The sequence below is a fragment of the Neofelis nebulosa genome, chromosome 12 (assembly GCF_028018385.1).
Source record: "Neofelis nebulosa isolate mNeoNeb1 chromosome 12, mNeoNeb1.pri, whole genome shotgun sequence".
NCBI lineage: Eukaryota > Metazoa > Chordata > Mammalia > Carnivora > Felidae > Neofelis > Neofelis nebulosa.
This window is the reverse complement of record NC_080793.1, coordinates 88,477,532-88,504,608: the sequence shown is the minus strand read 5'-3', so window position 1 is coordinate 88,504,608 and position 27,077 is coordinate 88,477,532. Positions and strand designations below refer to the sequence as shown.

At 46.9% G+C, this 27,077-nt stretch overlaps 1 protein-coding gene across 1 annotated transcript in view; it reads right to left on the bottom strand.

Moving 5' to 3' along the window:
* Window positions 1-9,176: 9,176 nt before the first annotated feature.
* SLC1A1 (solute carrier family 1 member 1) overlaps window positions 9,177-27,077 on the bottom strand; it is an 84,231-nt gene continuing 66,330 nt past the window's right edge. Inside the window, exons 7-12 of the mRNA XM_058695821.1 lie at window positions 24,667-24,851; window positions 23,009-23,116; window positions 20,985-21,107; window positions 20,131-20,325; window positions 13,427-13,561; window positions 9,177-11,375 (exon numbers count right to left, since the gene is read on the bottom strand). Coding sequence (XP_058551804.1) covers window positions 11,129-11,375; window positions 13,427-13,561; window positions 20,131-20,325; window positions 20,985-21,107; window positions 23,009-23,116; window positions 24,667-24,851 — 993 coding nt within the window. The 3' untranslated portion in view covers window positions 9,177-11,128. The remainder of the gene's footprint in view (window positions 11,376-13,426; window positions 13,562-20,130; window positions 20,326-20,984; window positions 21,108-23,008; window positions 23,117-24,666; window positions 24,852-27,077) is intronic.

Sequence of the window (27,077 nt, the reverse complement as noted above, 5' to 3'; positions counted from 1 at the left end):
AATGATTTCAGGAGTAGAATTTAGTGATTCATCACCTACAGATAACACCCAGTGCTCATCCCAACAGGTGCCCTCCTTAATGCCCATCACCCATTTAGCCCCCACCCCCACCCAACACCCCTCCAGCAACCCCCCTCAGTTTGTTCTCTTTTAAGAGTCTCTTATGGGGCGCCTGAGTGGCTCGGTCGGTTAGGCGTCCGACTTCGGCTCAGGTCATGATCTCACGGTCCGTGAGTTCGAGCCCCGCGTCGGGCTCTGTGCTGACTGCTCAGAGCCTGGAGCCTGTTTCAGATTCTGTGTCTCCTTCTCTCTCTGCCCCTCCCCTGTTCATGCTCTGTCACTCTCTCAAAAATAAATAAAAAAAATTAAAAAAAAAATAGTCTCTTATGATTTGCCTCCCTCTCTCTATCTTATTTTTCCTTCCCTTCCCCTATATTCATCTATTTTGTTTCATAAATTCCACATATGAGTGAAATCATATGATATTTATCTTCCTCTGATTGACTTATTTTGTTTAGCATAATACACTCTAGTTCCATCCATGTTGTTGCAAATGACAAGACTTCATTCTTTTTGATTGCCGAGTAGTATTCCATCACACACACACACACACACACACACACACACACACACTTCTTTATCCATTCATCAATGGACATTTGGGCTCTTTCCGTGATTTGGCTGTTGTTGATAATGCCTGCTATAAACCTTGGGGTGCATGTGCCCCTTGGAATCAGCATTTTTGTATCCTTTGGATAAAATACCTGGTAGTTCCTTTGCCCATTCTTAAGTTGGGTTCTTTTTGGCTGTTGAGTTGTGGGAAGTCTTGTGTGCTGTGATTATGAACCCCTTATGGACAGATGGCGTGTCTCCTCCCATGCATACATTGCCTTTTCATTTCATGGATGGTTTCTTTTGCTCTGAAGAAGATTTTTAGTTTGATGTTGTCCCGCTTGTTTATTTTTGCTTTAACCTTCACTTTTGGTGTCAACTCTGAAAAACTCATTGCCAGGATGGGTACAGCTTTTCCCCTACGGTTGCTCCTAGCAGTTTGACAGTTTCAGGCCTTACATTCAAGTCCCTCATCCATCTTGAGCTGATTTTTGTGTGGGGTGTACGTTAGGGTTCCAGCTTCATTCCGTTGCGTGTCAACGTCCGGGTTTCCCAGCACCATTTATCGAGGAGACTATTTTTTCCTCATTGTATATTCTTTGCTCCTTTGTCAACAATTAATTGAACATATATGCATGGGGTCACTTCTGGGCCCCCTCTTTGGTTTCATTGACCCCCGTGTTTATTTTTATGCCAATAACATACTTTTTTGATTACTATGGCTTTGTAATATTATTTGAAATCAAGAAGTGTGAGGACTCCGTCTTTCTTTTCCTTTTTCAAGATTGCTTTGATTATTTGGGTTTTTTTTTTTTTGTTTCCATATAGAAATGAAAGATTGTGATTTCTATTTCTAAAAAAAATACATTGGAATTTTGATAGGAATTTGGTTAAATCTATAGAAAGCTTTGGGTTGTATGGACATTTTAAAATCCTAATTCTTCCAATCTGTGAGCCTGGAGTATCTTTCCATTTGTTTATGTCTCTTGCAATTTCTTTCATCAGTGTTTTCTTTTTTCATTCATTTATTTATTTTTTTAAATGTTTATTTTTGAGAGAGAGAGCACAGGTGGGGGAGGGGCAGAGAGAGAGACACACACAGAATCTGAAGCAAGCTCTGAGCTGTCAGCACAGAGCCTGACACCGGGCTCGGACCCACGAACCATGAGATCATGATCGGAGCCAAAGTCAGACGCTCAACCATTTGAGCCACCCAGTCGCCCTGTTTCATCAGCGTTTTAGTATTCAGAGTCCAGGTCTTATACTTTCTTGGTGAGATTTATTCCTAAGTGTTTTATTCTTTTGTTTGTTTGTTTTGTTTTTTTGGTTTTTTTTTTGTTTTATTCTTTTTGATGCTAGCATAAATAGAATTTTCTTAATTTCTTTTTCTAATAATTTGTGGTTAGTCTGTAGAAACCCAACTGATTTTTGTGTATTGATTTTATGTCCTGAAGCTTTGCTGAATCTGTTTATTCTAACAGTTTTTGGCAGTGTCTTTTGGGTTTTCTATACATTATATGTCATTTGCAAAGAAAGACAATTTAACTTCTTCCTTTCTGATTTGGATGCCTTTTATTTCTTTTCCTTGCCTCATTGCTCTAAGATTTTTTTATTTTATTTATTTATTTATTTATTTTTCTTTATTTTTCTTTTTTTCTTTTTCTTTTTCTTTTATTTTTATTTTTTATTTTTTAATATATGAAATTTACTGTCAAATTGGTTTCCATACAACACCCAGTGCTCATCCCAAAAGGTGCCCTCCTCAATACCCATCACCCACCCTGCCCTCCCTCCCACCCCCCATCAACCCTCAGTTTGTTCTCAGTTTTTAACAGTCTCTTATGCTTTGGCTCTCTCCCACTCTAACCTCTTTTTTTTTTTTTTTTCTCCTTCCCCTCCCCCATGGGTTTCTGTTATGTTTCTCAGGATCCACATAAGAGTGAAACCATATGGTATCTGTCTTTCTCTGTATGGCTTATTTCACTTAGCATCACACTCTCCAGTTCCATCCACGTTGCTACAAAGGGCCATATTTCATTTTTTTCTCATTGCCACGTAGTATTCCATTGTGTATATAAACCACAATTTCTTTATCCATTCATCAGTTGATGGACATTTAGGCTCTTATCTAAGATTTTTTATACTGTGTTGAAAAAAAGTGGGGATAGTGGGCATCCTTATCTTATTCCTGATCTTACAAGAAAAACTGAGGTTTTCACCATTGAGTATGATGTTAGCTATGGGCTTCTGTATATGGAAGCGGTATGTGTTCCTTCTGTATAAGGAACACAGATGTTCCTTCTGTATATGTTGAGAGTTAATCATGAAAGGATGTTGAATTTTGTCGAATATTTTTTCTGCATCTATTGAGACGATCCTATGATGTTTATCTGAGGATTTTTGCATCTGTGTTCATCAGAAACACTGGCCTATACTTTTCTTGCAATGTTCTTGTCTGCCTCTGATTTCTGGGTCATGCTGGCCTTGGAAAATGAGTTTGAAAGTGTTATCTCTTCTATTCTTTGGAAGAGTTTGAGAAGCATTTGTAATCTTAAAAACTTTTTTTTTAATTGTTTCAAGTTTTTATTTAAATTTGAGTTCGTTTACGTGTAGTGTAATATTAGTTTCAGGTGTCGAATTTAGAGATTCGTCACTTACATATGACACCCAGTGCTCATCCCGACAAGTGCCCTCCTCAATGTCCGTCACCCATTTAGCCCATCTCCCCACAACCTCCCCTCCTGCAATTCTCAGTTTGTTCTCTATAGTTCAGAGTGTGTTTTATGGTTTGCCTTTCTTTTTTTTCCCTTGTATGTTTATCTGTTTTGGTTCTTAAATTCCACATATGAGTGAAATCATATATATCTTTCTCTGCCTGACTTATTTCACTTAGCATAATACACTAGCTCCATGCACATTGTCGCAAATGGCAAGATATCATTCTTTTTAAAATCTATTTATATTTTGAGAGAATGTGTGTGAGCAGGGGAGAAGGGCAGAGGGAGAGAGAGAGAATCTTAAGCAGCATGAAGGAGCCGCGGGGCTCAATCCCATGACCCTGGGGTCATAGCCTGAGCCGAAATCGAGAGTTGGACGCTCAACCGACTGAGCCCCACAGGTGCCCCAAGTTTTATTTTTTTCATGCCTGAGTAATACTCCATTGTAAAAATATACCTCACATCCTCCTCATTCATTCATCAATTGATGGACATTTGGGCTCTTTCCATATTTTTGCTGTGACTGATAGTGCTGCTATAAACATCAGGGTGCACGTGTCCCTTCGAATCAGTATTTTTGTATCCTTTGGAAAGGATTGGTATTCTTTACATGTTTGGTAGAATTCACTAGTGAAGCCATCTAGATCTGGACTTGCCCATGCTGGGAGGTTTTTGATTACCCTTGCTTTCCATTTGCATGGATTTTTTTTTAGACACTTTGAGGCACCCCCTCAATGGTTAGGAACACAGGCTCTGGAATCCGGTTTGAGTCCCAGCTGTGTGAACTTGGGCAGATCACTTCATCTCTCTGAGCCACAGTTCCCTTATCTGGAAAATGGAAAAGTAGGAAAATAATACCTGCTTGATAGGAGTGTTGAGAAGGATAAATGCCATTAAGCGTGTAAAACATTTAGGAGTGTGCCAGGCACACAGTTCACACTTGGTAAGGGTAAACAATGACTGTAAGTTGTCTTGAAAATTTTAGGCCACCCAAAGTTGAGTTAGAATTAATACTCTAGCTTCCTGGCCTTCTCTGGCTGTCAGTGTCTGGTCAAGAATGTTGACACTTTGGGGCACCTCAGTTGGTTAAGCATCTGACTCCAGCTCGGGTCATGATCTCACGGCTTGTGGGTTCAAGCCCTGCACTGGGCTCTGTGCTGACAGCTCGGAGCCTGGAGCCTGCTTTGGATTCTGCCTCCCTCCCTCTCTGCCCCTCCCCTGCTCACACACACACACTCTCTCTCTCTCTCTCAAAAACAAACAGAAGTTAAAAACAAAAAAGAATGTCTATACTGGAGCCAGATTGCTGTGTGAGCTCAGCTGTGGTCCCAGGCAAGTGAACATCTTGTAGCAGTTTCCTCCTCTTTAGAAAGGGGGTAACAACACTACCTACTTCATGATGTTGTTGAGGTTAAATGAGTCAACATATGTCAGGTGCTAAGAACGGGGCTTGCCACGCAGTAACTGCTGTGCAAACATCTGTCCAGTAAACAAAAGCGAGCTTCCCGTGTGCTGTTCTCCTGGCGCCCCGACAGCCATCCTGGCTGCACTCATCCTGGCGGGAGAAAACTCCCTTGGTGCCTGCAGCAGCTGGGCCAACATCTTGAAAGAAACTGGACTGTTACTTGACTTTGAGTGTCATCTTTATGGAAGGTGGTGACACCCAAGAACAGAGTATGTGCCGGGGCACCTGCGTGGCTCAGCCGCTTTAGCATCCGACTTCAGCTCAGGTTGAGATCTCACAGTTTTGAGTTCAAGCCCTGCATCAGGCTCTCTGCTGTTAGCGCAGAACCTGCTCTGGATCCTCTGCCCCCCCCCTCCCCCGCCCCTCCCCTGCTCTCTCTCTCTCGCCGTCTCTGTCTCTAAATAATAAATAAGCATTAAAAGAAAAAAAAAAAAAAGAATCAGATAGGTGGCTGGCTGCCTGGAATGGTATTCCTGGAATGGTATTCGAGCAAACTTTTCCTTCTTGCCAGAAAGGCAGACTCAGTATCCTTGTAGCCTGGGTCAGCCTTGTTTGCTTTTCTGGTTTTCTCATGGACTACAGGTGGCATGTTTTTCGCACTGGCGCCTCCTGACCTGGCGAAAGAGCTTTGAGTTTGTGTGTGCTTAATGTGAAGTTGACACATTCTTGTCCGTCTTAACTTTTCTGGTGAAATTAGGAAATGGCGGGACTAGCGTCTAAACCCAGGGAATTAAAGCCAATTTGCTGTGCTGGGAAGACAAAAAGCCAGGTGTTGGGGGAAGATCAAGCTGGCCTTCCTCTTGCTCCCCTCCCGGTGCTGCTTTATTAATAACTTAGGTAGGAGTTACATAGTAGCACTTTTCTGACATGTGACAGGCCCACCCATGTTCCTAGGACCTGGACGTTTCAGTATCCACCGGTTCATTCTGGAGAAACATTTTCCCCTCCCGGGAGTCTTCGGCTCAGGCAAGCCTTGCTGCTGGGCTCTCATTATTCTTGCCGAGCTAAGCAGACGACCTCGGAAACACAAACACTCCTTAAATGAAAATTACATTTGTATGCTTGGTGGAAGATCAAAGTCATGTTTCAAATGCACGTGCCTTCAGCACTTTGTGAAGAAGGCGGTGCCCCTAAAATGAAACAAAGCATGTTTGCAATGAAGCAATGGTGCCCTTTCTCCTGCGCCCCCGCTGGGACCAAGCACTCCATTCGTTTCAGTGGGTCTTATCCTCACCCTGGAAAACAGGCCTTTCTCTGCAGGGCCCGGAGGAGATGAGGCAGGACCTCAGACCCTCATTTCTTCCCCTGGCGGCCAGACCTCTGACTGAAATTCCCAGAGGAGGCAACTTGGCATTCTCTAAATGCCCTGAAATGAGGGAGGAGGATGCAACGTCCTCATAACCTGGCTGATAGCTGTCCTGAGTCTCGGAGGAACGGCAGCTACCAGAGCCACTAATGTGTCAGGAAAAGTCAGCTTCTTGAGGGAAAATGGGGTGGGGGTGGGGGGGCTGGGATCCAGACACTACCGCTCAGGAGTTTGGTTGATTCTGTATATTACTTTCACGACTTCCTTGCCTCCATCTTTTGATAAAGGGCACTTTTCTCCCTAGGTACTAACACCTGATTGCACTCCCCGAGGCCAGGGCTTGGAGCTCCAGGCTAGTGAGGCCCCCTAGAGATCAGGGAACCGTGTCTAGAGGAGGTCGACGCTTTTCCTTCCCCTTTCCTCCAACGAGAATAACAAAAGGGATACTGATTTCATCTGGGCTTTGGGGGTTTACTGATACCTGTGCGGAACCTCGTGATACAATTGGCAAAGTGGAGATTTGTAGACGAAACCTGGAGTGTCTCAGTAATCCCAGAGACGTCCTCCAAATCACGCGCGGCCCTGGATTTTCCCAGTGAGAGAAGAAATGGTGCATCAGGGGTGTGGTTAGATCTTAGCGCTTAAGAGTTGTGGCCTCACGTAGAGCAATGTCCCCAGGCATCTCCCACCCATGGTCAGTAACTTCATACGCTGAAATGCAGCACCTAACTCAATGTATACAGATCCACATGTTGTTCCCAAAGCTAATTTCACAAGGCCTCCTTCTGGTTTATATTCTATGGCTTTCACTTAAAAGATCTAAGATTGCAGGGAGGGAGGCGTACCTGCCAGCACAGGAGGGGATGTTAAGCCCCGTGTGGGGCCCAGAACAAAGTCTACTTCCGGCAGGTGGGGACAGTTACATGAGATTTATGGACCAAGATGGCAAAAGTGAACTTCACGTTGTACTTTGATTTCAGAACACGTGAAGGGGTGTGCTCTGTGAATGTGCTTCTTAGCCTCACACACGAAGCCTGAGCACTTCAAAGCCCTCTGCGTGTCTCACAGAAAAAAAGATTGCCAACCATTGTTTTTACTTAAGCCCCATGTGATTTTTTTTTTTTTAAGTTTACTTATTTTGGGGCTCCTGGGTGGCTCAGTCGGTTAAGCGCCCGACTTCAGCTCAGGTCATGATCTCGCGGTTCGTGAGTTCAAGCCCCACGTCAGGCTCTGTGCTGACAGCTCAGAGCCTGGAGCCTGTTTCGGATTCTGTGTCTCCCTTTCTCTCTACCCCCCCCCCCCCCCCCATTCATGCTCTGTCTCTCAAAAATAAACATAAAAAAAAATTAAGTTTACTTATTTTGAGGGGAGAGGTGCAGAGAGGGAGGGAGGGAGAGAGAGAATCCCAAGCAGGTTCCATGCTGTCAGTGCAGAGCCAGACAGGGGTCTCGAACCTACCAACAGTGAGATCGTGATCTGAGCAGAAATCAAGAGTTGGACGCTTGACTGAGCCACCCCCCTCCTGCCACATGATCTTTTAGGAAAGAGGCAATATTCTAGGTCTTATACTGTTTAAGTGAAAATGTCCCATTTTCAGAAAGAGCTTCCCTTTATAGAATGGGGGTTGCTTATTAAGTTTCACTAGGTTGGATTTACTGTTTGTTCTAATAACCCAGGTAAGGCCAAGTGGTGAAAACTATAATTTTCGGTCATGTCAGTTGGATGTCTGTGGGTGACCCATGTAAGTGGGGGACGAGGGTGTACAGGACTTTTTGGCAGGAGGCACTAGCTTTTATGAAACGTTTCATGTGCTACGTGCATTCCGTCTATTTTCTCATCTAATGCTTAAAGCAGTCTCACTGGGCTCTGTGATCGCTTGCTGGGCAGTTAGAAAATACAGAATAGTTGCTTGGCAAATTGTGTCTGCTTGGCATCATGTCAAGGCTCTGCATGACCATTTCCTCTTTCCGTTCCAGAAGGGAAGATTCTTAACATCTGCAAAGCCAACACCATTGCCGGCCCACTGCCTGATTATAAGCCAAACACAGTTTTCTCAAGCTATTCTAAGAATGGGGTGTGTTTTTAATAGAGGGCCTCGTCCAATGGTTTGTTGAGAAATAGTCGTTTATTAGAGCTGATAACACCATCCCTCTGTATAGGAGTAGACTTTGGGCAAGAACCAAGTCATTGGGGGTCCTGCTCAAGTACACTTAATCTTCCAAGCAAATCTCTAAGTGATGTGTTGGGTGTTTTTATCTAATGTTGCCTCAAGAAGGAAACTACTCTGAATTAGTCTGGCCACAGACTAATGTTTGCAATGACAAACATTTCTGTGAGACACTGCCCTCCCTCAGTAGGGCCTAGGGGGTTGGTTGTCCATTTGTTTGCTATCACAGACTGCTAGCAAGGGCACCAGCAGAACCCTGTCGTGACTCAGGTTCCGGGCACGACCTCCCCGAATACAACATTTGTAGTCTATAGTCCCATTTCTGAGGGCAGGAATGGTCCTTCAGTGAAACCAGGTCGCCATCATATTGAGATAAGACCACCTCCCAGTATAGTAATTTCTGGCCAAATCACACCTTCTCCATCTCAGCCATAAAATATGGACGAACTATTTATAACCTATGGCACTGCATTTCAGCCTTATCATCCCCACTGATTCACATGAAGAATCAGATTACTTTTCTTTTTTTTATTTTTATTTTTATTTATTTTTTATTTTTTTTTTCAACGTTTTTAATTTATTTTTGGGACAGAGAGAGACAGAGCATGAACGGGGGAGGGGCAGAGAGAGAGGGAGACACAGAATCGGAAACAGGCTCCAGGCTCCGAGCCATCAGCCCAGAGCCTGACGCGGGGCTCGAACTCACGGACCGGGAGATCGTGACCTGGCTGAAGTCGGACGCTTAACCGACTGCGCCACCCAGGCGCCCCAAGATTACTTTTCCTCAAGCCCGGCTTTTTCATTCTCGAGCATAAACAGTTTTGAAAACAATAATCCGTTTACAATCTGTCTCCACCTTCCCACGCCCCACCTGAGTGAGATAAAAGATAAAGGAAGAATAAGGCGGGGGAAGAAAGAATGACGGAAGTATTTATTGAGACTGAAATGGAACATTGGTTTCTTTTTATGAGTTAACAGCACAGTGTGTTAAGAGGCTGGTTACAAACTCACTCCAAAATGAGGATGACCTACAGTTCACGAACAGCTCTGCCAACTTGAGTGCCTCCAGTCGGAGACAAACGGCCAAGGGGGTAGGACCTCTCGGGCCTGAGATAAGTTATGAATACAGTTGCGTTGATAGATTTACCTCCAGTGAACACCCCCAGTATTTGCAATTTAAAACGCACATGGAATCAGTCCTGGTCCATATCTGCGGTGTTTACATGACAATCCAGTATCATTCTCTTGTAGATTTCAGGGACAGGTGGTCAACACTGAGCATTTATTTACTTTTCCTGTACCTTTGGGACAGTTTCTGGTTTCTTCGATAGAAAAGCGCAGGCTTAAACTGGCTACTCAATACTGCAGAAACAGGATTATTCTGGATCTCATTGTAAATACAAGTTTTTCTGTTCAGTGTTATTTACAAGATGAGTGCTGAAGCACAGACTTTTTAATAAGCTATCTTCATAAATTAGAAGAATGACAGGACATGAATTTTAATTAAGCAGGGCCGAGGTGACAAGATTACGTTAGGACAATCGTCCCTTCAGGAGGAGACAAGTTTGATACAATGGAAGAATTTCCCTGAACCACGGATACCAACATTTCGTGCTGTGGGGATCAACTCGTGGACTTACTCTGCAACAATCCAGGGTAAGGACAGTGCTTTTCCGACCAGGGTGACTTGTTCCACCAAAACCATATTAAAGTACAATTTAGCTGGTAGTTTGCCACTGTTGTTTGGGCCCTGATAGGTACGAAATGGCAAAGAACCGTCATTTTTTGAGTGGGTGTAACTGACCTTGGAAGAATGAAGCCTTCCAGTTGGATAAAAACACATCCAGCCTTATGTGAGTGACATATCTTCATACTATCTTATATAGAGCCGATATGGATTCCTTCCCAGCAGTAGAGTCTAGAAGTTGTAGATGAACGGCCACCTTACTGTATCACCATAATACATGTCTGCTATGAGGCTGGTACACAGACGTGGAACGGACAATACAATTTTTCATTCTCGTGCTCCTGAGAGAGGAGTTGGGATAAGCCCCAAAGCAGATCTGGATTGAAATCGTAGTTATTATTCAAGTACAAGGAGAGCTCTTTATTTCCCATTGACAGTTCAATTCTGATCTCTGTCTGGCAACTTATATGAAAATAATAAATATATACATATCTATATATATATCTAGCTCTATACTGAACACTGGGTTACTAGTTACCAGTGTTCCAATACAGTACATTGAAAAAAGAACCCTTCTCCCTTCCTGCAACACCCCTCACCCGTCTTGAAACTGTTATTGCAGAACTGTGCTGGTCTGTTTTCCTTCAAAATGGTTTCTTTGACGTTGGCTGGAGATGAGTTAAAAATGGACAATTTGGCACATTAAATGGGGGGGGGCAGCAGTGGTAGTATTTACATGCATTATAATCTATAAAAATGTGAGAAGTCAAAGGAAATCCATGCCAATAGAAAGCTTGAGTAAAAATTTGTAATTAAGGAGTCTTTTTTAAAAAAAACCCAAACACTGGACTGCGTATGAGAAAGCAAGTTTTCTTCCACACCCATTACCTAATCCAATAGTTACTACTCTACCTACTTCCAAACTTTCTCATAGAATTTTTACATTGCAGACAATACAGCTTTCCTTTTAATCTGTTTTCTTTCATGGTACCCCACCTGGAGAGCAAAAGCGGTGAACCCAAATATAGAAAATAATCTGGAGGTCTATATATCAAATCAAATGTACAACTGGCCATCAGTGTGTTTCTTCTCCTTATTGAATGTTTGAATTTGCTAAGAGATGACTCTCAGGGAGCTGTCCTTCCTCGTTCCTGGTCCTATGAAGCCAGGGGTTCTAGAACTGTGAGGTCTGGGTGAATGAGATGCTGTCGGACTTGTCTACCGCAAAGCCTCCGTTGACGTAGGACTTCTTGGTGTCTGAGTTTTCGTTATCCAGTATTGTGGATTCCAAGGCAAAGGGGTTCACGATGTTGACTTCAGATGAAACATCCATTTGCTCCAGTTCCTTCTTGGAGAGCTTCTCCACAATGCCCGTCCCGAACGCATCACCGAGGACGTTCACCATGGTCCTGAACCGATCCCTGGGGAAGAGAGAGGGGGAGTCAGACAGGAGGCCCAGATTTCATTTCCATTTGCCACTGGAGCGTTCAGGTACGAATTAAGCAGATGCAGAGAGTGCCATCCTCGTGGCTGGATGGGAGGCTTCTCTCCTCACAGGTCTAGGGCAGAAGGTGGCTCATGAAAGTACAGAATGAGTAACCAGGTTCCCTGGGCGTGTGCTCCCAATAAGTCACAACGGACCCTCGTAAGCCCAGCACCAGTTTCCCCAAATTCCCTCCTCTCCTCCCCAAGAAGCGTGAAGAGAGTCTTTACAAATATTTTGGGGGAGCCGAGGGAGGCTCAGAATTGAGTGAGCCTCTCACTCCTAACCTCCGTCTTGGGGCATTTCCCGGATCTGTCTCAGCTAAGGTGAGAGGACCCTGTGGGTGGTGTTTCTGCCAAAGGGGGAGTGTGTGTATGTGTGTGCCTCCAAGTGTTCCTGTGCGTTTGTGTGTCCCTGGTGTAGTCGTTTTTCTGCGCCACCGGGTCCCTCTAGAAGCAAGCCAGCAGGGACATAGGGTCAGAAAACAGAGGTCAGCCGAGGAGCGGCTTTCTCCTTATGACACCCCCGGCCGGCCATAACCCCGAGCTTGGAGAGGACCCTGTGGCAGGAAGGCGCCCTGGTGACAGAACACTGGAGCACTGCTGGTGGGAACTGTGCACGTGACTACTTCTGTGAGAACTACACCTGCAGAACAGACCTCCGCATCTGGGTGCCCTCCTGCGATTCAGAACGAGGCCATGGAATGAACCAGACCCTGGTATGAACCAACTAGAGTCTTTTTATTCCATGGATCACACTGGACCTTTGGCTTCTCTGGGTGTCTTGGAAGTGAAGGTCACTAGTTCCAGAAGAATCGGGCAAAGGAGACAACTACAAATCCACCATGGTCACTAGAAGGAAAACGAGAAGTACTTGCTTCAGGGGTGGCGTATCTTGGCAAGAAAGGGGCCACCTCCGCTGGGGCTGGGGGACACAGCCAGCTGCTGAGGGGGGCCCCCATGGCACACCTTCCCCGGGGCAGGAGCCTGGGCCTTCCAGGGCGTGACTGTCTTCACCATCTCAGCTGCTGTTTGCAAACCACACAGTGCCGGACTCCCCGGTAACCCTGGGCTGGTTCCGAGTAAAGGCTCAATACGCAGCTACACTCGCCCCTGAGGGCCAGGGGACAGAGCGAGACCGATGCACAAAGCGGGTACCAAGATAAAGCTGGGGACCAGGCTCGTTCCAACCTGAACCGTGGGGAGGTCACACAAGGCACGACCTTGCCCAGAATTTCTGCTGTGTTCGTCAGCCCTCTGTGCGTGTGTCCATGCATGCACGTGTGCTAGAGAGTTACAATGCAAATGTTCCAAATCATTCTAATGATAAGAAAACCTGCCATTTATTGGGCAAATGCTGCCCACCAGACACTGTTCTAGACACGCTGGTCACATGAGCCCACTCAGACCCCGCACAACCTAATGAAATGCACAGAATCTGTCCCATCTCACGGATAACACAACTGGGCCTCTGAGAAGCTAAGGGACATCCTCGAGGTCAAAAAGCTGTTGAGACACTGAACAGCGATTCAAACTCAAGCTGGTCTTTCCCCCACAGCTCCTACCATGGCCCCTGATGATGTTGAAGATCTCGGGAAGACGGGTTGACTTCAAACCAGGCGCTTCTACACCTATGACGCTGACCCCGGGCCGGGATAGGCGAGGGTGGCCTATGGGGTTTGGAATACTTGTGACTCTGTCTTCACCTTATCATTCTATGTGGATCTCCTCCCACCCCCCACACCCATCCTCCAGGTAAAACAAGCTAATGGAGATCACTGGCCTTTTAAAATCACTGCCGCAAGTTATGAGGAGTTAATTTTTAAGCACGTTTTATCAGATGGCCTGGCCAGAGGGAAACTGAAGCAGCAACGGATGGCTCATGAGGCAGTGGCAATCTGAGGACAGAATGATGACAGACTGCAGGTTCTGCAGGGCGGGGAAGCCCACCTCCCCAGCCGGCAGAGGCAGCGCATTTATGCCAACTCACAGGAGCCAGTCGACAGCAATGATGAGGGTGACGTCCTCGGCGGGCAGGCCCACGGCACTCAGCACGATCACCATGGTCACCAGGCCGGCCTGCGGCACCCCCGCGGCTCCGATGCTGGCGGCCGTGGCCGTGACACTGCAGCCAAAACACACGAGCCGAAAAGGAGTTAGACACCTGTGTCTCCCTTCAGGGCCCCTGGCCTGGAACCTTTAGTCCCAATGGCTGTTACGGCCGTGTTCCCCCCACATTGGCCGGTCAGGATCTGTTCTCTGCTGAGCATCAGCTCTGCCTCGTTAGGGAGCGGTGGGGGACCGAGAGAAGTCCATCTCCTTCCGCGGGGAGACACGGCAAGTCTCTCTAACGGAAGGAAAAGGAGACGAGCTGCCTGAGTGCGCTCAGAAAATGAGCAAGAGGGCTATTCAAGAGGAAGGCGAGAGTTTTACCACCTGGGGTGTTTGTGGAAGGCATCAGCTACCTATCCGTGTGTCCATCCCCTTCCATAAGTGCCAATTACCTCGCTGCCTGCCTTCTTTCTCCCTTCGTCCATCTGTTCACCCAGCCAGTCATCAACTGGCATCTCATATGTGCCAGGAATTTACGTTGCCTTGGAGGATGGTCAAAGGGAGGGTGGTCCGGGTGGATGGCAAGGGTATTTCCAGGAAAGACAAAGGAATGAGGCTGTGGTCAAGCATGTTTTATGCACTTTCTTGACATCATGAGACTCTTGGCTTCTGGGAGCTGCCTGATAGGGCACTGAACTGAGAACCAACCATGCTTCCTGTGCAAGATACAAGCGTTTATTCCTGACTGCTCCTTTGGCCAGTGGATGCACTTGCTGCAAAAGGAAGAGGGGTCTGGAACGAGGGGAGGCAGCTAAGTGAACTTCCTTATGACATATTTAAAAAGACCCCTCTTATGGGGAGCCTGGATGACTCAGTTGGTTGAGTGTCTGACTTGATTTCAGTTCAGGTCATGATCCCAGGGTCATGGGATCAAGCCCTGTGTCAGGCTCTGTGCGGAGCATGGAGCCTGCTTAAGATTCTCTCCCTCTCCCCCACTCTGCCCCTCTTCCCTGCTCATGTGCTCGCTCTCTCTCTAAAATTAAAAAAAAAACACAAAGTCTAAAAAGATCCCGCTTGGGCAGGTAAAATGTGGTGCTAGGGAGTCCTCTCTTTGGAATGTGCCATTTTTTGTCAACAGTATCATCCTTATTTAAGTCTGGTCATTTTGGAGGAAACCATGCCCTGAAAAGTCCCTGAATCTGAATGAGCTTGACAGGACACCCACTGTACTTTCTGGACACATGTTCTCATCCTTAGTCCAAGGAAGCCAGTGGGTTGAAAGGGGGAAGATGTAGAAACAGTCCATTTAAACTAGAAGAATCCCTGGGGTGCCTGGGTGGCTCAGTCGGTTGAGTGTCCGACTTCAGCTCAGGTCATGATCTCACAGTTCATGAGTTCGAGCCCCGAGTCAGGCTCCATGCTGACAGCTCAGAACCTGGAGCCTGCTTTGGATTCTGGATCTCCCTCTCTCTGCCCCTCCCCTGTTCACACTCTCTCTCTCTCTCAAAAAAAACACACACACACACACACACACAAAAAAAAAAAAACAAAACATTAAAAAAAAAAACAGTACGGGGCACCTGGGTTGAAGTGTCCGACTTCAGCTCAGGTCATGAAGTCGGTTGAGTGTCCGACTTCAGCTCAGGTCATGATCTTGCGGTTCGTGAGTTCGAGCCCCGCGTCAGGCTCTGTGCTGACAGCTCAGTTCGAGGGTAAGGTCAAACACAGGCCAGCATTCTTTGACAAGTGTGTTTTCCTCCAGGGGCTGTGGCCACCAATTTACAGTAAATGAGAGATTTCTGGGGCTGTCCCAATTCCTCTAAAAGTTTCAGGCCTACATAATCCTTTAGATCTCTTCTGACTTAAGTACTCTTTGGAAAACCCAAGTTTATGTCAATGCTGGTTGAAAATATTAAAAAAAATTTTTTTTTCAACGTTTTTTATTTATTTTTGGGACAGAGAGAGACAGAGCATGAACGGGGGAGGGGCAGAGAGAGAGGGAGACACAGAATCGGAAACAGGCTCCAGGCTCCGAGCCATTAGCCCAGAGCCTGACGCGGGGCTCGAACTCACGGACCGCGAGATCGTGACCTGGCTGAAGTCGGACGCTTAACCGACTGCGCCACCCAGGCGCCCCTGGTTGAAAATATTTAAACTGAATATATCGGTGGGCTCAAAACCCGCCTGGTCAAAGAAAACTCTGCCCTTGAGCCTTGACCTTGCTTCCTAAACTTTGGCCATTTGACTTGGCTTTGGTCTGAGACTGGGAATTATAAATCTTCAGATGGGGTAAAAAATATAAAAACGTATTCCTTCGGCTTGAATATATTCTACTTTGACTTTAAAGGGTTTTCACAGAAGAACACACAATAACCATCAGTAGAAAGTACTTTCCTAGCATTGATCTAGTTTTTGGACCGGCACTTAGGTCTCCAGACAGGCGGGGTCTGGGGTGTGAACTGAAGCCAGCATGCGTTTTAGCGTCAAGAAGACCTGGCTCTGGGGGGCCTGGTGGCTCAGTCAGTTGAGCGTCTGACTTCAAGCTCAGGTCATAATCTCACGGTTCATGGGTTTGAGCTCTGCGCTGGGCTCTGTGCTGACAGCACAGAGCCTGCTTCGGATTCTCCCTCTCTCTCTGCCCCTCCCCCACACCCCTCAAAAATAAACAAACATTAAAAAACAACAAGACCTGCCTCGGCTGTTTTCACTCACAGTGTGTCCTTAGGCAAGTTCCCTCCGGATCTCAGTTCTTGCCCGGAGGATGGGGAGACTGTCTCCCTTGCAGGGCTCCAAGAAGATTAAATGAGGTAATATAGGAAGGGCATCCAGTATGAGCACCAGGATACAGCAGATGCTTAAAAACTGATGGCATCTCTGGGGCCCCTGGGTGGCTCGGTTATGTGTCAGACTCTTGATTTCAGCTCAGGTCATGATCCCAGGTTTGTGGGACTGGGATCGAGCTGAGTGTGGAGCCTGCCTGGAGCCCTCTCTCTCTGCATGCACCCCCCCCTCCCCCCCCCTTGCTCACACACACTCTAAGATAAAAAAAAACCCAATGCCATTTCTGCTATTTAGCTGCCATCAGTATTCGTATTACTGCTAACACAAAACAATCACTATTATTGCCCCTATGGCTCCTTTTCCCCTCTAAGCTCTTTGAAGGCCCCAAATCCAGTAATTCTCTTCTGTTACAAGAATATTTGCCCCATCTTCAATCAGGTATAACCTTTGATTAGTGACTATTATGATAAAACCACAAAAGGGTTTGTTTTGGGCGGATGGTGCATATGTTTCCTCGATGTCCAGCCCAAAAGCACCACAGAAAAGAGATGAACTATGGGATCTCTTTAACCGTCAGCCACATGAGCCACAACTGTAACTTGTCAAGGGAAAAATCATGTTTCTTATTTCATTCTGTCCCAGGCAGAGCCAGAGAGGGTTTTAAATTTTAGGTCAATGATTACTCTGGGCTTCACAGTTGTGGTTGTTGGCTACGGGCCGGTGGTTACTTATCGGCAATTCTGCCTGAAGAATACAAGGGATGCATGGCTGGCTCAGTCAGTGGAGCGTGTGACTCTTGATCTGGGGGGTCGTGAGTTCAAGCCCCATGTTGGATATGGAGATTGTTTACAAATGAAATCTCAAAAAAACCCACACACAACACTAGAGCAGGGCAAGAGGTTTTGATGTGAATTATTTAGCCTCTAGACCCAAAGTTTACTTCTCTAGCAGTCAGTTTAAAAAAAAAAAAAAAACAAGGTTAGAAATATCTAGGAAATGTTAAGACTGAGGGGGTGTGTGGACTTCATCACAAAGTGGCAAATGCCCAAAAGAACGGGCGCTTTCCACTGCTTGGAAATCAGTCCAATGCAGACTGGGTGCCACAGGCCAGGATGAGGGAGTTGGAAAGTCTGCTGGGAATGGCCAGAGTCACAACCACTGGACCACAGGTGGCTGCGGAGCTTTCTCAGACGTGACTCAAGGTTTCAATTTTAACACACTCATTGCTGTTCCAACCACAGGACTTCACTCTAGCTCTTTGGGCTCAAGCTTCTTAAGCCTCGGACACTTTTTACAGGCCAGGCAGCATCGGTATTGCCTCCCAGCTGATGTGCCAAATGGTCCACTTTGTACCGGTCTTCAGTTAACGCCGAGCAAATGGCAATAAATACTTTATGATTTAGGGCTGGGGAAAATTTAAAAATATACTGTATTAGGGGCGCCTGGGTGGCTCAGTCGGTTAAGCGTTCACTTCGGCTCAGGTCATGATCTCGCGGTTCGTGGGTTTGGGCCCTGCATCAGGCTCTGTGCTGACAGTTCAGAGCCTGGAGCCTGCTTTGGATTCTGTGTCTCCCTCTGTCTCTGCCCTTCCCCTGCTCACACTCTGTCTCTCTCAAAAATAAACATTAAAAAAAATTAGAAAAAAAATACCGTATAAGAACATTCTCGGAACTTATTTTATGCCTGGAGTTTATGCCTGTGCCAAGTGCTGGGGTTGCAGCAGTGAGTTAACTCGGCAAGGTCAGAGTCCACCTCGCGTAGGGACCTGGTTTAGTTGGAAACTCCCACTGTACACTTCATAAAAGTCTCCAGATTAACTTTCAACCCAATCCATCCCTTCCAAGCAGCGCAGTCCAGCAAAATTTTCCATAATGGCGGAACTTATTTCTGTACTGATGGAACCTTCTGTGTCCGTTCCGTCCAACCTGTGTGTGTGTGGCTAGCGGCTACCATCTTGAACGGTGCTGTTTCAGAGAACCAACTATGGAAAAATTCACGAGTGGCATTTGCAGTATCTACTTGAGCAGACAATATCGGTCTTCACCTGAGTAGAATTCTCTGCTTGGAAATCTGTCCTCTCTAGGTTTCAGGGCAAGATTTGTGGCTCTCCTACTTTTATTCTTTTTTAAAATTTTTTCTTTTTTTTTTTTTTAAATGTTCATTTATCTCCGAGGGAGGGAGAAAGGGAGGGAGAGACAGAGTGTGAGGAGGGGAGGGGCAGAGATAGAGGGAGACACAGAATCCAAAGCAGGCTCCAGGCTCTGAGCTGTCAGCACAGAGCCCGATGCGGGGCTTGAACTCATGAACTGCGAGACATGACCTGAGCAGAAGTCAGAAGTCTAACCAACTGAGCCACCCAGGTGCCCCTCTCCTCCTCCCTTTCTGTTCCTTCTTGGTCTCCCTCTTGGTTCTCCCCTCTCTGCCTGCCTCTAATATGAGGATTTTCTAGGGCTCAGTCCTTAGTCCTTCTCTTTTCTGCACAAACCTTCCCTATGTAATGCCCTCCTAACCGTCTCAACATCTCCTGAGGGCTCACTACATATACACCATTCTAAGCATTTTGTATGCACTGACTTAATTACCACCACTTGCATAAAATGTAGGTACTCTTATTATCCTCATTTTATAGGTGAGGAAATAGAAGCTTAGAGAATTCAAGTAACTTGGCCAAGGTCACAGCTAATCATGGTGAAGCTGAGACTCGAACACGGATGACTGACTGACTCGTGACCCATGTGCTTGGTGACCACCCTCCAGCTGATGAGTCCGACTTCCTTATCTGAAGTCAAGACCACGTTTCTCACTGCAGAGTTCTACCTGGATGTCTTAAAGGTATTTCAAATTCAACGTGACAAACAGCGTAAGCTCTTTGTCTTCCCACCGACACTTCTCTTCCACTAGTGCCTGTTCTGGTGAGCGCCATTCATCAGTCCAGAAGCATCCACCAACCCTGGAGGTCATCCTAACCTTCCCCCGTCCCTCACTCTGAATCCACTGATGCCCCTTGAATTTGGAAGCCCTTCTCCATCCTCAGGGCCAGTGCCTGGATGGAGGCCTTTTAATTCCTTACTTGGACTCCTGTGGTGGTCTCCTAGCTAGTCCTCCAGCTAACTCCTGTCCATCCACCCAGTCTACCCACCGTATCACAAAGTTAGCTTTTAAAAATGCAAATTTGCCCATATTATGAAAGACTGAGCCCCTCCATGAGCGCCTCTCACAAAGCCTTTCATGAGATGATCCCTGTCCACTCGTTTCTCTGTGTTCTCCACATTGTTCTCTTTATGTAGCCACATCCAATAGTCTGAACTCTGTAACTAGGCCATGGTTACATCACAAACCCCTGCCCATGCTAGTCCTTTTATCCCAAGTGCTCTTAGGTTCCTTCTCCTACTAAATTCTTACTCCTCTTCTAAGACTTAGCTAAGCTTTTTCCTCTTCCAGGAAGCCTCTCATCACCTTCCCTTCCTTCTTTGGTGCCTTCTGTGTCCCCTCAGACCTCCACTAGAGCCCTTATCACACCACTCAGCATTTATTTAGATATCTATCTCCCTTACCTACTGGGGACCCCCTGAAAGCAGGGCCTGGCCCTTATTCAATCTTGAATCCTTGGCACCTACTGTGTGCCTAGCACCTAGTGGGTGCACTGAACTGAGAACAGTGATACCTTTGGGTATTCAGACCCTGAAGCAGAAACCTTCCACACTACGATTCCACTTCTGGTAATGTGTTTAATCTTGGGAAGGGACTTTAGACCAAGAAAATCAATCCACCAGTGGACCATTCGTGAGCTCCCTTCAGATGACTTTCACCTGCCACAATTCCAGTAACAGAAATGAAAGTAAGCGTGGCCTCGCGCCCTACCTGATAGTGATGATCTGCCCGATGCCCAAGTCCAGGTCATTCAACTGTGCGATAAACACAGCCGCCACCGCTTCGTAGAGCGCAGTCCCATCCATGTTAATGGTAGCCCCGACGGGCAGCACAAACCTAGTGATCCTCTTGTCCACCTGGTTCTTTTCTTCAGCACAGCGGAAAGTGACAGGCAGTGTGGCCGAACTGTGTGATAAAAAGAGAAAGGGGTCGGGGCGCCTGGGTGGCTCAGTCGGTTGAGCGTCCGACTTCGGCTCAGGTCACGATCTCACGGTCTCACGGTTTGTGAGTTTGAGTCCCGTGTTGGGCTCTGTGCTGACAGCTCAGAGCCTGGAGCCTGCTTTGAATTCTGTGTCTGCCTCTCTCTCTGCTCCTGCCCTGCTCACACACTCTCTCTCTCAGAAATAAACATTAAAAAAAAATTAAAAAAAGAGAGAAAGGAACGTATGGTCTAGGAATGCTGGTGCTCAATCCCTGCCTGAAGAGACGCTTCTATTCCCGAAACTAAACCAAGAGCCCAAAGCATGCTGGCACTCTGGGCAGGTCCAGGAGTGGGAACGTGCTGTGTCGGCCATTCTCTGAGTTACACCATAAACCCCTTCTGGGCTGCAGGCCATGCCATGAGGGCAGGGAATATGCAGTAGGGTGAAGCAATATGCTCCAGGATGCGCAGGGGGAGAAGACAGAGGTCCTTCCTGGAGTTAAAGCTAGCTACAGAAGGACAAGCTGTGGCCGGTGCTTGGTCAGCTTCACAAGTGGCCCGTACAGCTCTCAGCCGCAGCCAGTAAGAGCTGATTAGTCTCTGCAGCCCAGAGACGTCCTCCACACACTCCTCGTACATTTACCTGGAAGAGATCATGAGAGCCGTCAGAAGAGCCTGGGCCATTCCCATGGCGAACCGGAAAGGGTTCTTCCGAACGACTATGAAATAGATCAGTGGGAGAATGACGATGGAGTGGATTGCCAGCCTGGAAACAAGTCAAAGAAGCAGATTCTTAGATGACACCACCTCCTCATATTAATCCTTTTTTTCAAACAGCTTTTTTACTCATGATATATCATTTGATTTGCATTATGACCCAAAAGAAAATCAGAGGTAGGGCAGGTCTCCATTCCGGCAGTGAGGGTGAGGACATTCACTTAGCAAACGAAGTATCTTGTCAAAGTCGGCGGTGAAGCCAGTAGCTGAATCCACATTTCAGAGCTCACACAACACTTACATCATGCCGCCAAGCTTTTGTACAAGCTATTTCTGCCAACAGGTGCTAAAATGCTTTCACCTGCTGCTGCTGCTGAATTCTTATCCCTCCTCTAAGACTCAGCAAAAGGTCCCTCTCCTCCAGGAAGCCTTCCTTTACCTTCCCAGGTTGGGCAGACCCTTTCCTCTGTCGTAGGTTTGTGGCTCTGCACAAACCTCTACCATAGGCCCTTATCATAGCACTCAGCCCGTCTATTCCCTGGACCACTGCTGTCCTGCTGGATGGTGCCCACCATCTAGTAGGCCAGGCAGGCTGTGGTAAGGAGGAAGTCCCTGCTCTCCTCCAGTCATACTGGTGGAGTCTCCTTCCACCTACTTCAGGACTGACCCTCTTTTCTTTGTTATTCTTGCCTTCCAAAACTATTCCTTATTTCACACTGAGATATATAGGTTACACAAAACAGGGGGCCTAAAAAATGGGACCAATCCAGCAGATGCCATATAGTGTCCACGTAAAGCGTTTACAGATCAGTTATTCAAAGCTGAAAACAATAAGAAGTGATCATTGTTAATACAGATCCTGAAGGTCCATCTTGAGGGTCTTCACATAGAGCTTGTGGCTAAGAACTATGAGAAGCTGAGTTTCTGTTAAAAACCAAGGTAGGGCGAGAGAACAGAAACCAGAACTGTGTTAGAAAATGGCTCAGTATAATAAAACTCGGCCAAATGACTGCCTGGACCCAGGCCCTGTCCTCGAGAAGGGTAGATGGCCCTGCTGCCTTACCACTGGGGCCCTGAGATTTGACAATGGCCCTCACACTGGAGGAACCCAGGCTTCTTCTTGCTGGCTGGCAGGGCGGTGCTTTTGGTAAAGACAGATAAGCTCCCCAGTGCACCTGCCTTCCAGCAGGTGAGCTCATTGCTCAAGTTGGGCGTCTGGGGGCTACTGACCTGTGCGAGTCAATCTGATGATACTTATTCATTCCCTTGGTCCGTGTTTCTTAACACCTGTGACGAATCCTGTTCCTGCTAGATATCCGGGGCCAGCATTCCTAACTTATCCACCATACCTGCCCTTAAGGAGCCAATGACTGGGCTGCAATAAATATGCAAACGACCTGTCCCCTGCTGCCTTCCAGCTTTTACACAGTACCTCCCAGCTGGAAGAGTTTCCCAGCATGCTCCCTGACACTTGGATGATGCATGGTGTGGCAGTGGTGCCCGGCCCCACCTGCAGGGCTGGGACCAACCAGCCATCCCTTCCGACTGGCTCAAGTCTCCTTCCACGTAGGCCCTGCCTAATGTCTTTCTTGGGGCTGGGGTACCTGTGGGCCATTCCTACTAGTTTGGTGAGTTTCCATCCTTGAAGAAGTGAACGCCAAGAGAGGCTACCAGTGGGTCTTGCTCATTTTAAAAAATGATTTTAACACAACTAATAAAGGCAGCAACAAACCATGGTCCAGGCTGTTCTGCCGAGATCTGGCAAGTAGCACAGTGGGATCCTCCTCCAGTACAGCTGTTAAAGGGCAGCCCTCCTCCCCCTGCTCTCTTATCTCTCAACCATCTTTCCCTGCACAGGGGAGAAGCCGATTTTAACCAAAAGGCAGCTTCTCGGCACCAGTCCGTTGGCCCAAAAGAAGTTGGCTGCTTCCTCCCTGGAGTCGGACGTACCCACTCAGGACGGTGGCCATGTAAAGGCCCAGCTTGCGGAATATTTCCCAGTCTTCAACCTCTATGATCTTCCCGGCAATCAGGAACAAAATGCCAAGTGGCATGTAACTAGAAAGCAAGCATAGCAAAGACACTTCTGTCATCTGGTGTCTTTTCAAGGTGGGATCGCTGGGGAGGAAACGGGCCGGGGCACGCACCTTGGCCTGGCACGTGTGCTCAGCTGGGAAGCACACCTGCTACACGATAAAGCCAAAGTTTCGGCCTCAGTCCCTGGTGGACCCCTGGCGCCAGGTTTCAGCACCCGCACATGTGTCTTAAATCCTACCCACCTCAGCCACCCTAGATGAGCAGACTCGACAAGAACGTGTGGTTAAATGAGTGCATAGCCCATGCCTCACTCCCGGTACACATACGTCCTGCTAACAGTCACAACGGCAGATCTCGTTTTTGCCTGATCCCCCAGATATGGCCCCCATGCTCTTCCTGGCCTCAGTCATCTTGTTCCCCAGGAGGCAGTGTCAGCCACAGAGCAATATGATTAGTAGTAGAAGTGGTCAGAACAGCCCTGTTTGCAGAGCTCTCATTACGTGCCTTGTATTGGGTTAAGTATTTGACGTGCATCATTTCCCTTGATGCACTTCTCCCAAATCTAGGGGCAGATTTCTATTATCCTTTTTTGCAGATGATGAAGGTGAGGTTCAGCGGGAGTAAGTGGCTGAAATCACGAAACCCTTTGAGTCACTGTCACTGTCTACACTTCAGAGTCCATAATGTTGAAACAACTCAATATAAGTGGGGCAGGGATCACCTAGAAAAGTTGGAGTTTGGCCTCTCCAGGGACAGGGTGATGCCACTGGTATGCTGACCCAAATGGTAGTTTTCATCTGGATGGATTAGGGCCTGTGCTGTACCAGTTGCAAGAATTTTGAACATCACTTATGCACGGGGCCTAACAAGGAAAGCACCTTGTGTTGTGATGTGCAAAGAACCCTTTCAAATCTTTAATTAAAGAAAAATTTTAAAAATATTTATTCTTGAGAGAGAGAGAGACAGAGTGTGAGTGGGGGAGGGTCAGAGAGAGAGGGAGACACAGAATCCAAAGCAGGCTGTCAGCACAGAGCATGATGCGGGGCTCTAACCCACAAACTATGAGATCATGACCTGAGCTGAAGCTGGACACTTAACTGAGCCATCCAGGCGCCCCTCAAATCCTTAATTTAAGAGTTATTTCTTAGAGGGACGCCTGGGTGGCTCAATTGGTTAAGCATCTGACTGTTGATTTCAGCTCAGGATCTCACGGTTTGTGAGTTCGAGCCCCATGTGGGGCCCTGTGCTGACAGCATGAAGCCTGCTTGGGATTCCCTCTCTCCCTCTCTTCCCCACCCTCACTCTCTCTCTCTCAAAATAAATTAATTAAAAAAAGAGTTATTTCTTAGATGAATGCTGGTTGGGTGTAAGACGATCAAGGGCTTTGGCAGAAAAGACAATAGCTAAAACCTAGATTCTTGTTAGTGAACTAACTCCCACGTAATACACATAGTTACTGAATGCTCTAGTGTCTTGATATTCTATGTTCACCCTTCCTAGGCTTCTTTACTCCAATTTTGAGGGGGCAACTGTCAGGAGAAGCAGGATGGCATTAACAGGCATCTGCTCACCACATAATGATCTGGACGATTTTCATGGTTGCATCACTCAGAGCAGTGAAGAAATCCACCAGAATCTGTCCTTTCTCTCCCATTTTTCCAATGACAAGTCCAAAGACGAGGCAAAAGACAATCAAGCCCAGGACGTTTATGCCGTCTGAATACATGCCTACGACTTTGTATTCCTTTGTTTTGTTCTGTGGGTCAAAACCAAGAGATATGGATGCGTGATTAGAATGCTGCTGGAGAGCAGAGGCCCCGAAATGGGAAGATACGACGGCCACACCTACTGAACTAGTAATCCACCAAAGGCCACCATACTTGGGGACAAAAAGAAAAAAAAAACAACCCAAGTTTTTACTGCCCCCACCATCTGCCGCTGAACTTTAAAGTGATTTTTTTTTTCTCTTTGTCTCTCAAAAAATCCAAACTTGAAGATTTCTTTTGAAGATGTCTTATTCTGGGATGTCTTATATTAAAAATTTTTCTTAATGTTTATTCATTTTTTAGAGAGAGAGAGAGAGAGAGAGAAACAGAGCACAACCAGGGGAGGGGCAGAGAGAGAGGGAGACAGAATCTGAAGCAGGCTCCAGGCTCTGAGCGGTCAGCAGGGAGCCTCATGTGGGGCTCGAACCAACTGGGATATCTTACATTTTTAGTAAGAATTGTAGATTTGAGGTGCTTTTCAGAGTTATTCTAACTACTAGCTACATTTGGAGTCTGTGTGAAAAAGAGAGGAATTAATAATGCAGGAACTGCAAAATATTTAGCAGGGTGAACATTTTTAGGACATTTTACTATCTGTTGTATCATGATAGTAAAACACAGGCGCATTCTTTACCGCCTCTGATCCTGGATGACCAACAGGATTGTAGAGATATAAATATTAACCAAATACCAGCTACTATAAGCCATTTCATTATCTTATCCTGAGTAAGAACAGCATGAGATATGCTGAGACACAACCTCATCTGAGTGGTGCAGCGTGAGATTTCACTGAGAGATTTCACAGGGAGATAACATGATCTGAGTGCCGCAAGCCAGGTTTATAATGTATTATATATGGTTGATAAGTTACTGGGGTGCCATTTTTTACTTATCATCTGATATGCTCAAACTCATATTTATCGAGCAGCTAGAGTGTGCTGACTGCATTGGTGACTTAGAAGTCTTAAAATACAGCTAGACAGATAAGATTAACCGTGAGAAAAACAAACCAATGGTAGCGGGAGGGTGTGTAATTAACTGCGCGGTCAAGTTACAGGCCTCGGGCGGAGATTGACTGGGGGCACCGGCGGTTAGGGAAAGCTAAGCCTGAGCGGTAGGGGCAGCCAAGAGATGAAGGCCAACACCAGAAACATGGCATAAGCAGAGGCCAAAGTCATCCCCAGGCCGCTGCACCCTGCCTGGAGAATTCCACTCATCCTTTATGGCCCCCAAACTAATTTAAGCCTCTCTGTTAAAAGCCCTGGAGTAAGCACCCTGTCCTTCCCTATTGCACTACTCATCACTCGTCACATGAGGGCACAAGCCATGTCTGTCTTTGTACCACTGTCATCCCAATGCCCAGCAGGGCCTGGCTCACAGGGAGTGCTCAAAAAAATCTTTTTGGGGGGCGCCTGGGTGGCTCAGTCAGTTAAGTGTCCGACTTCGGCTCAGGTCATGATCTCACAGTCCGTGAGTTCGAGCCCCGCGTTGGGCTCTGTGCTGACCGCTCAGAGCCTGAAGCCTGTTTCAGATTCTGTGTCTCCCTCTCTCTCTGATCCTCCCCTGTTCATGCTCTGTCTCTCTCTGTCTCAAAAATAAATAAACGTTAAAAAAAAACAATTAAAAAAAAACAATCTTTTCGGAACCACGTGGAAAGGCAGGAATAAGGAGTAACTGAGGAGGTGGGTCTGGATGGGAAAGAGAAAAGGCCACTGGGAAGGGAGCCGGGAAACCAGGGAGGAGCCCGGCCATGGAGGGCCACAGAGCCAGTCGGAGGACTTAATGTTTCCTGCAGCAGGAAGCTGGAGCCAACCGTGGTCTCTCTGATTTGAACCAAGTCTACCAAACATTTCTTTCTTCCTTAAATCGTTCCCTTCTGGGTGGGGGCAGAGAACGCTCAGCAGAAACCTCTAGGACTACAGATTTACTGCTTCGGGCCCACACAGTCTCATCTCCAAAGCTGAAATGCCAACCGCTCTCAAAACCTAATGGATTTTATTCATAATTGGATGGCGAACTCCTGGTGGCAGAACTGAGGTGAGGCTGCTTGTGGTTTATTCCTCTTTACCTGGCAGGGCGTTCTGCTGCAGGCATACTGACGTCCTCTGTCCTGGAGGGTGCTTCCCAACCCCACTGAATTGAGTTGCATGACACACAGTGCCTGCGCCGCATGGCCCGTCGAGAGTGGAAAACTCCGGACCCCGAATCACATCTGG